The sequence below is a fragment of the Babylonia areolata genome, chromosome 7 (genome assembly GCF_041734735.1).
Source record: "Babylonia areolata isolate BAREFJ2019XMU chromosome 7, ASM4173473v1, whole genome shotgun sequence".
NCBI lineage: Eukaryota > Metazoa > Mollusca > Gastropoda > Neogastropoda > Buccinidae > Babylonia > Babylonia areolata.
The window spans coordinates 26848715-26862424 of record NC_134882.1 but is presented as its reverse complement, the minus strand read 5'-3'; the positions used below and the strand labels follow the sequence as shown (position 1 = coordinate 26862424).

General features: G+C 39.9%; 1 protein-coding gene across 1 annotated transcript in view; it reads right to left on the bottom strand.

Annotated features, from left to right (window-relative positions):
* The window catches only part of LOC143283930 (coiled-coil domain-containing protein 22 homolog), a 28123-nt gene extending 14920 nt beyond the window's left edge, over nt 1-13203 (bottom strand). Inside the window, exons 1-6 of the mRNA XM_076590370.1 lie at nt 13143-13203; nt 7373-7544; nt 4107-4242; nt 2702-2832; nt 1496-1580; nt 382-551 (exon numbers count right to left, since the gene is read on the bottom strand). Coding sequence (XP_076446485.1) covers nt 382-551; nt 1496-1580; nt 2702-2832; nt 4107-4242; nt 7373-7544; nt 13143-13192 — 744 coding nt within the window. The 5' untranslated portion in view covers nt 13193-13203. The remainder of the gene's footprint in view (nt 1-381; nt 552-1495; nt 1581-2701; nt 2833-4106; nt 4243-7372; nt 7545-13142) is intronic.
* Between the last annotated feature and the right edge of the window lie 507 nt (nt 13204-13710).

Here is a 13710-nt window from a genome sequence, read left to right as displayed (position 1 = left end):
ACCCACCATTCATTCCACTTTGATAACAGTTCCATAATGGCTGTTACATCCGCCATTCATTCCACTTTGATAACAGTTCCATACTGGCTGTTACACCCACCATTCATTCCACTTTGATAACAGTTCCATACTGGCTGTTACACCCGCCATTCATTCCACTTTGATAACAGTTCCATACATTAATAAACAGGAAAGAGTGGTAACTCTCTCCATGGGCAAGGGACATAATTTCAAGTCAATGTTGCTTATGCTCCCAAATCAACTAGCACACAGGTAAATAAAGAACACAATTTCAAGTCAAAGCTGCTTATGCTACCAATTCACTGTTAATTAATCCCTTCCCCTCCTAGCCTCATTATTCTTTAATTAATAGTTCCGTACCTTCTGTGAGAGTCTGGAGGTGAGGCCAGAGTGGTTCCACTCGTTCTCCCACTCTGTCTGCTGGGCCATCTCCAATGAGCAGGCTTCTAGCACCGAGGGGGCCGTGTCCACATGGCACTGGGTCTGACTCGTCACGTAGGGCAGGTGCTGGCTGTAGTACTGTCGCTGTTCTGAAACAAACATGCCATCTTGCTGTAGTGGAATTTGTCATTTTCTTTAATCACTTTTTGCTTATATACAGCCCAGCTGACCATACTGGGCCATATAAGAGCGGAAAAACACTGTCAACATTGATCCCGCAGAAAACCTGGAAAAGAAATTTATTCTTGAGAACAGTAAAAAAAAGAAAAAAGTAATCAGCATAAACATGAACACATACTATGCACAAAATCATGCATAGGAGCATGCATCAAGACCAAAAAACCCAAAAAAAAAACCCCCCAAAAAAGCTGTGAAATGGATGAACACACACACACACACAACACACACCGCACAACACACATACACAGACACACAACAAACACTGCACAACACACACAGCACATACCGAACAACACACAGCTCACAACACACACACACAACACACACCACACAACACACCACACACCGAACAACACACACCGCACAACACACACACACAACCACATATACACAACACACACACAAACACATACACACAACACACAGACTCAAATTCTGAGATTTTGAATAACTGGTGACCCACGTTGGTGCACAGAGGATTTCAGAAAACAAATGATCAAGAACAACAGTAAATTTATAACATTTGCATCAGTTAAGGTAAAATGAGTGTTCTCATTCCTTTAACCGCATGAAAGTGTCCTTTGTAACGTTAACTTACTAAGTCTCAGCAGAACCAATTTTCCTGCAGAAAGTTAGAACTTATAAAACCAGAATACATACTTGGGAGATAAATATCATTTGGACATAAATATTCAATTACATAACAATATTCTATGAATATCAGAAAAACTGGGACATTCTGAGATAAAATGAAATTCATCACCAATTATATTAACGACACACTTTTTCACAAATACAGTGTCACACAGTGACACACATATGCACGCATGAGCGCATGGGCACACACACTGACCTTTGGGCAGTCTGACGGTGAGATTGGCCACATCTCTGGGTACTGACAGCTGGCAGGCATGAAACCTCCTCATGCAGCTGACGCCCTGCAGCAAGCACACACACACACACACACACACACAAACACACATAGAGTTAAAACCCAAATACTGCTGTCTCCATAAAGAACACCAGAATCATCTTTATTATGATGTCCTATGGTTTCCTTACCGCATGGCACTTTTCCGAGTTGTGTGTAGTGTTCTGCAGCCCAGTGCCTTGCTGTTGTGCTGTGGTATGCTGTGTCCTGTTGTGCTGTATGATCTGTTGTGTTTTATACAGCTGTGTGTTTCCATACCCTATCGCCATGTCCTGAATTGTATAGTGAGAGAGAGAGTGTGTGTGTGTGTGTGTGTGTGTAAGTACATGCGTGTATGCTGTGTATATGTTTGTGTGGATGTGTATGTGTGTGTGTTAGTGTTTACACATATGCATGTGCGTGTGGATGTCAGTGCCTGTGTGTGAGAGAGAAAGAAAGAAAGAGAGAGAGAAAGAGAGCAGGAGAGAGAGAGAGAGAGAGAGTACAGTGATTAAATCAACTGTAATTTACACAGCATAACGCAACATGGATAAAAAGGAGATACAATATATAATTTAGTCACTAATCTTGATGTGTTCCGAGTATAAAATTGTCTTCCTGAATTGTACATTTCATGACAACACCATGTTTGTCTGAACACTTCATCTCTCATTCAAGACTCTGTGTGTGTGTGTGTGTGTGTGTGTGTGTGTGTGTGTGTAATACCATTCTGTGTGTGTGTGTGTGTGTGTATGTGAGTGTGTGCGTGTGTTTGTGTGTATGTAAGTGTGTTTACTTTAAGTGTGTGTGTGCCTGTCTGTCTGTGTCTGTCTTTCTTTGTGTCTGAGTCTGAGTGAGAATGAATGTGTGTGTGTGTGTGTGTGTGTTTCTTTGTGTCTGTGAATCTGAGTGAGAATGTGTGTGTATGTGTGTGTGTGTGTGTGTGTGTGTGTGTGTGCATGCGTGCATGTGTATCCATGTGTGTGTGTACACGCTTTTTTGTGTGTATTCTTCTCAGCAATGATGGTGGCAGACAAGCAACAGGACCCTACGCCTTCATCAAGTATCCTGACACCACCCATGTCAGCATGTCTCTACTCTGATGCCAAGCGGACCCAGCAGCCAGTCTGACCGCTCTGCTCAGCTCACCTCTCTGTGCCAACCTGGGGGTTTGGTTCGGGTCCGCAGACCCTTGTTTTTCAGGTAGGGTGGTACCCAGGGTAGACTGAGCTGACTGCCCAGCTCCATGCAGATGGCTCTGTGCATGAGTACTGACGCACCTGTACATACACACAGGCACACATAAATGCATTCATATACACACGTGCATGTACATACACACACACTGGAAAGATAAAAGAGAAAAAACATTAAAGCTAAAATTTTACAATAGGATTGTAGCAGAGTACAAAACTGAAACCTATCTTTTAAATATATCAGATAAAAAACACAGACAAGCTTTAACGAAACTCAGAATAAGCGCGCATGGCCTAAAGATTGAGAAAGGTAGATGTTTAAATATTCCACAAGAAGACAGATTGTGCAACAAGTGTAACATCCTGGAAGACGAAATCCATGTTCTTGATCATTGTATCAAATATAAAACCTTAAGGCAACAATTTTTAAAAGGTATTCAAAATTCGAACAACACAGGAAATATTCCCAGTCAGGTGATGCTAACAGATGATGAATATATACAAACAAGATTAGGAAAATTTGTTTATGAATGCTGATGCAATTTACTGCATTAACTGATTGATTAATTGTGTGTTTTTTCATTCAATCATTTATTTACCATTGCACTTGTGTCTTATAAACCTTACGGTTTCATGACAATAAAATCTATTCTATTCTATTCACACACACACACACGCATGCACGCACACACACACACACGCACACAAGCACACACATACACACAGATTAACATAATTATATCTATGGTATCAGCAGTAATCAGTGAATGAAAACTCATTGATTCCTGGACAAAGAAAGATGTCCATTAATACTGACAGGACAAGCAATAATGCCAATGTTGTTTTTCCACTTTAATGAATAAATGTACGCTCACTATACACGCACCAATACTGTGGAAAAACAACATCAGAATCCTGATTACAATTCACTACAGTGTAGTACACTACAATACAGCAATACAATACAAAAAATAACATAACTCTATTGATCCCTTCTAGGGGAATTAGTGGTGTGCACAGAGACACATTTAGGAAAAGAGGGTGGCTGTGAAAATCCCAGTGTATTCAACTTTGAAGCTGCATACATGTTCAGCGATGAAGAGAAAGGAATTGCGGGGAGGTGGGTAAGGGGGTGCTTCCAGTGGGTTTAAGGGAAACAACTCTTCTTCTAGCAAACTATCTTTGCATCAGAATAAAGCTCCATAAAGTGATTTTCACTCTTTTGTGTGTTTGTTTTACAATTTTTTCTGATGCTCTTGGATGAACATGATGTGTGTCCTTTCTGTTCTAAAGCATCAAGGTCCCTGGCTACCCATGGGGACAAACAGGAGGAAGAGACAGACACACTGTCATCATACCCATGGGCTCGTCTGATGTCTGGGAGGCCTCTTTGGGCAACTTCTCCACTAAGAACATGAAGATTCTCCGTATCTCTGCTTCGTTGGAGTACAAGAACGTCTGGTAGCCTAGGTCACCCCCTCTGTATCCCATTTCCTGAAAAAATACCATAAAGAATACAGGTAAATGACACCATTTTGGGGGACAGGCTTAACAGCTGAGTGTTCAAAACACTGGACTGAGGGTCCTTGGTTCTGAATCCCAGTCACAGAGTCTGGTGGATTAAGGACGGAGATTTTTCTGATCTCCCAGGTCAACAGATATGCAGACCTGCTAGTGGCTGAACTCCCTTACAGGAATGTTATAAACTGTTAGAGAATGTAGCTCATGACCATTTTAACAAAAGAATTAGTGTAAATATAGCCAACAGTGAATGAACACCCAAAGACTCAAGAACAGTTTATATATATATATATATATATATATATATATATATATATATATATATATATATATATATATATATATATATATATATCCCCTTCTCATTTCAGACATGTCAGTTTGGTCAATAGATTCAGTTTGAATGCCCTTTATACAAATTATAACAGAAACATGAAATGTCTCTGTGGAAAAGAAATGTGATTCACTTACTTATCCATTGTCCAAAAATAAAATGGCTGTTTAATCAAAAACAGATAAATCATCATGTTTCTGATGCTTCCCAATTTGAACATATCTTGAACAATTATTCACTTATCTGCAATTTTCCTTAACCTTTTTTTTTTTTTCAGTTTTGTTAATTGATGTTACATTTTTTATTTACATTTTAGTGTTAATGGGATGTTGACTGAATTGTTCCAATCAATCCTTTTTTGCATATCTTCCTCTTTTACTTATACTATGTACATGCATGCGCACATGCACATAAACACACATGCAAGCATGCATGCACACAAACACATGCACACACTCTCATTAAACAGATAACATCACTTTAAGTGGAAAGACATTAATCAAATTTAAAGGAAGAAGGTATCAATGAGTCAAGCAATGAGTTAGATCTTACTCTTGTGACCCAATCAAAACTCCATAATGTCCATAACAGTAGCACTAGTAGTAGCAGTGGTAGAAGCAGTGGTGTGAAACAATGTGCATGCCGTGGAGCTTTTAAACAGTCCCTTCTTTGTTTCATAAAATAAACAGGTGATAGGTATTGTTCAGTCTGAGTTTTTACTCATCAGGCCACTTAAAACATAGTTGTGGATTGAAAGAAATCATCCAGTTGGTGTTTTAATGTATAAGTTGTTGGTGAAAGTTTTAGCTGATGTGACAAGGCAAGGCAAGGACTTTATTTTGTGTGCACCCTGGGGGCACAAAACTGAATTTGGCATACAAATCAATACCATCTGTCATTAGCAAAGTATCACTGGTTAAATCACCATGTCTTTGTCATATGATGTTGCCTAGAGGCTTGTCAACTGTATTCAAACTGTTACAATAAACAGAGAGGGAAGGAGAAACGTTTCTGAGGATGAAAACAATGAAAGCAACATCACGTGAACATTTCCATCTCACCCTTTGAACTGCTCAGAACTGGGGCACAGGATGAGGCCAGGTGAATGTGTTTGTGTGTGAGTGCGTGTGAGATACAACTGTGTGAGTGAAGTTCACAAACTGATCAAGTCAGAAGCCCTTCCCCTGATCACCTGTGTCCACTTTCTGTCAGTGAGCGTCAGACAGCTGAGATGTGAAATGGAAGGAAACATGTTCATAATCCCAACAATCAAAATGACACCCATGTTCAAACACCATTGTGGGACAAGTCCAGCGTGCAAGTGATTAACCTTCATCACTACGACCCACCAGAAGTAACGAACAGGTAATTCTCCATCCGATGGGACTGTCATGAGCAGCACGTTACCACTTGGAACATTGCCACACTGTGGTTACCACTGCTCAGAGTCAGTGATCTATCATGGCACTGACCGCTGTGCCATCTGTGATGTTCCTCTTGTGGAGGCAGTGACCTGTTAGAAATGCGCTAAACTAGGAAGCAAGTGTACACTGCTTTGAATCCCATATATGGACCAGGATTTTTATTCCTCCACTCCAACGGACATTGAGTGGTGGGTTGGGCGCTAGTCATTTGGATGAAACAATAAAGTGAGGTCTCGGGTATAGCATGCACTTTATGCAAATAAAAGAACCCATGGTGACAAAAGGGTTGTTCCTGGCTATTTCTGTGGAAAAATATGCTTTGATAGTAAAATACTTGCAGACAGGAAAAAATGGGGGATTGGCACTGCACTGTTGCAACATATTCTCCACTCAGGGAGAGCAGCTCGAATTTCACACGGCCATCTGTTGTGATAAAAAGTAATGCACTAACTCAGCCTTGTTTCTCTATCAGTGAGGCTTTTTAACATCTACAAGTATTCACACAACCCTATTTCTGTATCCAGGACAGATTTCTTATACATGTCCATTTCTATACTTATTCACACAGCCCCCTTTTCTGTGTTTGGGAAAGATTTCCTAATGTCCACTTCTAATTTCTATACGTGTTCACACAGCCCTATTTTTGAATCAGAGAAACTCAGAAATATTCCTAATGACTTCCTTCTATACTTATTCCCACAGCCTATTTTCACATCAGCAAAAAAGACTGAATCATATTCAACTGATCCTTATTTGATTAGAAAAACAAATATATATATATATCAAAGATTAAAACCAACTCACATGAGATATATAGTTAGAACCATTATCAAGACAGCTAAAAAAAAAAAAATGTCAAAAGATAACAAAGAAGTCTGGATAATTTCATCATATTAAATTTATTACTTATCATTTTGAAAGAAACTCAAATGGGGGTTAACAGGGATGTACAGAGAAGTACTTTTCTTATAGTGTGGATGCCATGTAGAAAATGTAAACTACAATCACACACACACGAACATGCTAAAGCACACACACATGTCTGTATACACATTCAGTGATTCATATGAAAACACATTCAGTGATTCAAACACTCAGCCACACACACCATAGCACCCCTACCCCACACCCATTCAGAATCACACACACCAAATACACACACCTCCCCACCCCCACATCAAACACAAAAACACACCCCTCCACACACACACATACACACCTTTTCAGATGCACACACACACACACACACCAAATTTACACACCTCCCCGCCCCCACATCAAACCCAAACACACCCCTTCACACACACAGCACACCACATCACCCCCTCCCTCCTCACACACAAACCTGCACATAGTTGGCCAAAGATGCCCCCATCCTGAAGCGGGCAGACATGCCGGGCGGCAGGGTGGCTGGGAGGTCAGCATCATTGTTGATGACCTTGATGCACTGGACAGTGGCTGCCACGATCAGGTCAGTGTTGAACTGCTTCAGGCTGTACACCTCCTCACCAAGGTCACTGTGCACAACCACAGTCAACACTGCTGCTTCAGAAGCCATCATGTCCACACAATACAGTTTGCCGCTTTTCTTTTCTGTTTTGGGTTGTTGTTTTTTTTTTTCTCTTTTTTTCAAACTAGCACTGGTTTATCTTTCAGATGTGTGTGTGTGTGTGTGTGTGTGTGTGTGTGTTTGTGATGTGCATAGTGTTACTAATCTCTTCAAATGCCACACATTATTCTGGATTTTGTTGCCCATTTTTTGTCAAGCAATTTTTGGTAGAAGAGGGACATAATCATTTTCTTTAAAATAATTACAGCATGTGAATAACTGCAAGAAAGTATGCATAACCTACATTTTTCTGATAGCTTGAATTTTATTTAATACAATGGTTTCCAATGAATGAACCATAAATGTCAGTTTAACAAATTTTAGATAATTTTCATACTTCACAACCTCTCTCTCTTTAAAGTCTCATATACTCTCTATTGCTTGTTAACACACACACACACACACACACACACACACACTATCCCATCACACACACACACACACACACACACACCATCCCATCACACACACACACACATACATGTTCTTCAACCATCAAGTCTGCCTGTGCCAGTGTGCCATGTCCACTAACTTCATGCTCACTTTTGGACAATACCAAAGAGGTTAAGAGATATATTTATAACTCAGTGCAGAGAAGTGACAATTGTTCACAACTTGCCTGCAGACTTTAGCTGAGACCCTTGTTTGATGTGTGCATGCTTTACCAAAATGCACAGTCCAAATGTTTCATGTGATGAACGATTGCATAAAATTGTTCCACGACCCCCTTCATCACTCCCTGGCCTTGAGTTGACGACTTGTCTTGGATTCAAGTCTGGGTGGCTGATTGGGTAAGACACTTATTTGCCAATACAGTATCCATGCGGGCCTGAGTTCAGTTCTCACTCTAGCCATTTCTCCCAGGTTTGAGTAGAAAATCAAACTGAACCCCAAGTCATTCGGATGAGACGATAAACTGAGGTCCCATGTGCAGCATGCACTTGGCACACTGAAAAAGAACCCATGGCAACAAGATCAAGTGTTGTCCTCTGGCAATTTCTGTTGAAGAAATCCACTGTGTTAGATACACAAATATATGCAGGTTTTCAAGGCCTGACTAGCATGTTGGGCTATGCTACTGTCAGGTATCTGCCATGCAGATGTGGTGCAGCATCTATGGATTTGTTTGAATGCAGTGACCCCTCTATGAGAAACTGAAACTGGGTCAACCATTGAACAACACTCAGCCTCATGCACCAATTCAGTTCTACAACTGAGCCTCCATCTCCCCTCTCTGCAAATCATCTCCCTTAATAATAATAATAATATTTTATTTTTATATAGCACTATAACACAAGCATAAGCAAGCTCTGAGCGCTTTACAATCCAGTACCTAAAGTGAAACAAGAAAGCATATAAAAAGTAGCAGAAACATAAAACAGAATCATTAATATTATAAAAACACAATGCATAAAACTCACAAAGTAACATACTATCAATACTACAACTGTTACACTCCAACTCTCACACAAATGCACACGCGCAGAAACACACATGATTAAACGGCTGAGATGACAGCAATTTTCACTTAAAATACATACATGTGAAAAGAACATAATTGTAATCTGCATGCCATAGATTTTGTAAAAATTGTAAAATAAAATTTTGGATAGAAAAGGTAAAAGAGGTAAAAATTGGGTCATTCTCCCTTTCGAACCACACCACCACCATCCATCTACCCACCCCCATTCTCTCCACTCTCCCATCACACACACTCACATTGCCATGGGCCTGGGACAACAGCACTATTTGAGTTATGACAAGTATTTTTTAAAGAGATAAGTTTTAAGATTTGCTTTAAAGGTAGATAGATGAGCTGTTTGTCTGAGAGCAATAGGCAGAGGATTCCAAGTTGTTGGGCCGAAGACGGAAAATGACCTCTTTCAACAGGAGTTAAGGAAGTATCGGGGAACAGTTAGCTGGGAAGAATCAAGAGATCTCAATGTTCTGTTTGGCAAGTACGGGTTAACAAGCTCAGAAAGATAAGAGGGTGTGTTATTACAATTCAGACACTGAAAGCATAGACAGGCAACTATATTCAATTCTGGCTTGAACAGGCAACCAATGAAGTGTCCGCAGGAGAGCAGTAGCACTCTCTCTCCTCGACTTTTTAAGGACGAGTCGAGCTGCACTATTCTGTATTTTCTGGAGCTTGTAGAGTTTATCATTGGGAAGGCCAGCTAAGAGAGAATTAAAATAATCTAGGCGGGATAAAATGAAGGCAACAGGAAGTTTGTTGGCGGCATCAACAGACAGGAAGGGGCGGATTTTTACTAATCTTATGAAGCTGAAAGTAAAGAACTTTACACAGGTGGTTCACATGCGTTTCCATCGTGAGGGATGAATTGAGGTAGAAACCAAGATTATGGACAGAACTCGAAAAAGAAATTACTGTGCCAGAACAAATGGTAGACGCTGTATTTATCTGCTTCAGCTTATTTCTGTTACCAGTCAACATGAGTTTTGTCATCATTCATTTTTAGTTTGTTTTGTTTCATCCACTTTGCTACATTTTCTATACCAGTTTTAAATTTAGAAGCTAAACATGGAATTTCAGAGGGAATAGTCCAATCATGCAGTTGAGAATCGTCAGCAAACAGATGATAGTGAGGTACAAACTGTTGGATGATCAAACTTAGACGTTGTGTGTACATTGTGAAGAGTACAGGTCCCAGGATGGAACCTTGTGGTACCCCATATCTGCGCACTGACGGAACAGACTGGTTTCCATTAACAAGGACAGAGTGTGTGCGACCTGATAGGTAGGAAAGAAACCATTTCAGAACAGTACCACTGAGTCCAAACACAGCACACAACCTTCTGACCATAATGTCATGGTCTGTCGTGTCAAATGCTGCAGAAAGGTCCAGCAGTGACAGAATGGATACCTTGCCTGCATCAGATGCTAGCAACAGGTCACTGACCACACGTAGTAAGGCCGTTTCCGTGTGTGTCCCTTTCTGTACGCTGACTGAAATGCTCCAGGAGACTGTGGATCTCAAGGTGTTTCAAAAGCTGGCCAAGCACAATATGTTCTAAAACTTCAGACGGAAATGGGAGGTTTCATACTGGTCTATAGTTTTTCAGGTTTTCGGGATCAAGACTAGCTTTCTTCTAAAGGGGACACACCAAGACATGCTTGAAGGACAACACCTGAGGTCAAGGATATATTCATGATACTGGCTATAATAGGTAGTAATTCTTCTAAACATTGGTAAAATATAGAATGTGGGATAGGATCAAGACTGGATGATTTCTTTGGCATCGCGGATCATTTGATTTACAACGTTGCGCAAGTGAGCATATATCTGCTTGAAAATTTCCAGACCAGACTTTCGCCATTTTCGCTCAGCGGAGCAACACTGCTGTTTTGCCATCTTGATTTCTAGAGACATGAACAATCAGACACAACACGCATTGTGAGAGGGGCATGCTTATCAAGCAGTTCCTGGAGGGAAGTGTTGTAGAATGTGATCAGGTCACTGGTATACAGACTGGTGGCAAATACTTCTGAAACATCAGCTTTTAAAAGATTAACATTTAAAGATCTGTAATTACGTGAGTAAACATTTTTCTTTATCTTTACAGGCTTTATGAGCTTAAGATTAAATGATATCACAGAGTGGTCAGAGATGAGTTTGTCAACAACAAGAAGATCTGTCACACTGTTCTGACTGTTTGTTATGACCCAGTCCAATGTATGACCGTGACGGTGGGTGGCAGCCTTAACAAGCTGTTGTAAACAATGGTTTTTCAAGTATTTTTTTTAAGAGAAGCAACATTTGCGTCAGAAGTTGAATCATAATGAAAATTAAAATCATCAACAATAAAAATGTTATCACATGAGATAAAACAATCCAGCAAATCACAAAATTCATCGATAAACATTTTGTTCGAAAGTTTGTTCTTTTTGTTTTGTGGTGGTCTATAGACTGTGAGGAATGTAACATGCTGGTTCTCGTAGCACAGCCGAGTTTCACACACTTCAAAGAACTTAAAATCAAGGTCTTGAGTAGAAACTTGTATGTTGCAAGCTAAACTGTCCCTAAACAAAACAGCAAGTCCACCACCTACACCAGTCTCTCTAGGAACAGATTTCAAAGTAAAACCAGGAGGGGTCACATTAAAGGTCCCTTGCCTTCCTTCTCATAAAACAAACAATATGTCACAGCTAACATTAAACATATTGTCACAGATTATTTGTAAGTTTTCTTCAATATCTTGGGTGATCAAATCTCAAAGCTTTTTTGCCACAAGAATCCATTTCACACCACTTGGGTCAGACTGTTATTGTTTTCCACTATTCTGAAAGTGTCTGAATTTCTGTGTGTCATCTGAATTTCTGAAAAGGGTACTACAAGTAACATCATGAACCACCATATCAAGTCTGATTTGGTTTTGCTTTATGTAAATAATTAAAGCAAACATGCAATATATATATCAAGCTTTCCCACTTATGGGTTTAGGAAAATCAATCTAAAAATAGATGCAGAAATATTCATGCTATCAACCTCTGCCAACCAAAATCATTTGGCAAATAGGAAACAAAGGCCAGGATAATGCATGGCACTTTAGGGATTAATATGAAAAAATATCCTATCCTGCATCATTTTCTCTTTAGCTTTGAAATGAGCAGCTGCATGTGAAGCTGCCAGCATGCTACCAACAGCCACCCACAATCCTAGCAACTAAGCAAGCAAGCATCAATGCTGGCCCTAAAAACTGCCTAGTGCTGTATTATCAGTACTGTAATACTAATAGGCCCATAAGTCATCTCTCTCTCTCTCTCTCTCTCTCTCTCTCTCTCTCTCTCTCTCTGTGTGTGTGTGTGTGTGTGTGTGTGTGTGTGTGTGTGTGTGTGTGTGTGTGTGTGTGTGTGTGTGTGTGTGTGTGTGTGTGTGTGTGTGCTGAAGTATACAGTATCTGCAGAAAAAAAACCATGCTACTTTTGTTATTTTATCTGTTCTACACAGTTAATTATATAAAAAAAAAAAAAAAAACACAGCATGCCTTTGTATGTAAACAATGATACAGACACAAACACATAATGCAACTAAGCCACACTCAAACAGCCAAAGAACGGGCGAGCACTATCTTCAAACTGTCCTTTTGACAGTGACTTAACCATAGACCCCTCCCCCTTATCACCAATTTCACTCTTCTGTCTCAGCTTTAGATGTCAACTTAAAAATCATATAAGGTTCGCAAAACTTGCACCTTTGTTTAATCTTTTATTCCTATTCAAATCATCATGTGTATTCAGTCATAACATAACTAATTTGATACAAACTTGTTTTTTAATGTCCCAAAAAGCACAAGTTCAGACCTCAGAATGTCGTCTGATAATTTTGTGAAGAATACGAGCGAGAAAGTCGACGCCTTTGAAAAAAAGTTTTGAGACGATCCGTGGTGCAATTGTCTACATGTTCGACAATTCCCTCTAAATAAAACCGATCTTCAATACACACTGCCTTAAATAAAATTTGTCAAATCTGGCCGCCCTTACCAGCCGATGGAGCGAAGCGAGTGGATGATGATTCTGTCAACTTCCTCCATCTTGTTTAAGTCATGTGACACTTGCTGCAGAAAGTCGAACCAAATAAACGCGGTCTGGCCCGTTTGAGAATGAGCCCGGAAAACTGGAGCTGAGACCGTAAACCATTGAGGAGTACTGATGTAAACTAAACAAACAAATCAATAGTTAGATAAGTTAATTCATTAAAAACAACAACAACAACAACAAAAACACCAATAATAGAATAATGCTAATCATGAAGATTAAAATAATAATAATTTATCATCATAACAACAAATAGGCCTGAATATGTTGCATCGTCTGGATGACAACCAAAGATTATGGCACATAATATGAACTCCAATAATATATAAATGTGTGTGTGTGTGTGTGTGTGTGTGTGTGTGTGTGTGTGTGTGTGTTTAAAAAAAAAATATATATATATATACCATATGTAGAGAGAGAGACTGCAGCCAGAGAAAGAGACCCCAGAGGGGGGGGGGGGGGGGGGGGGGGGGGGAACAACTTAAATACAGTTCCCGCAAAGAACTTTAAAAAA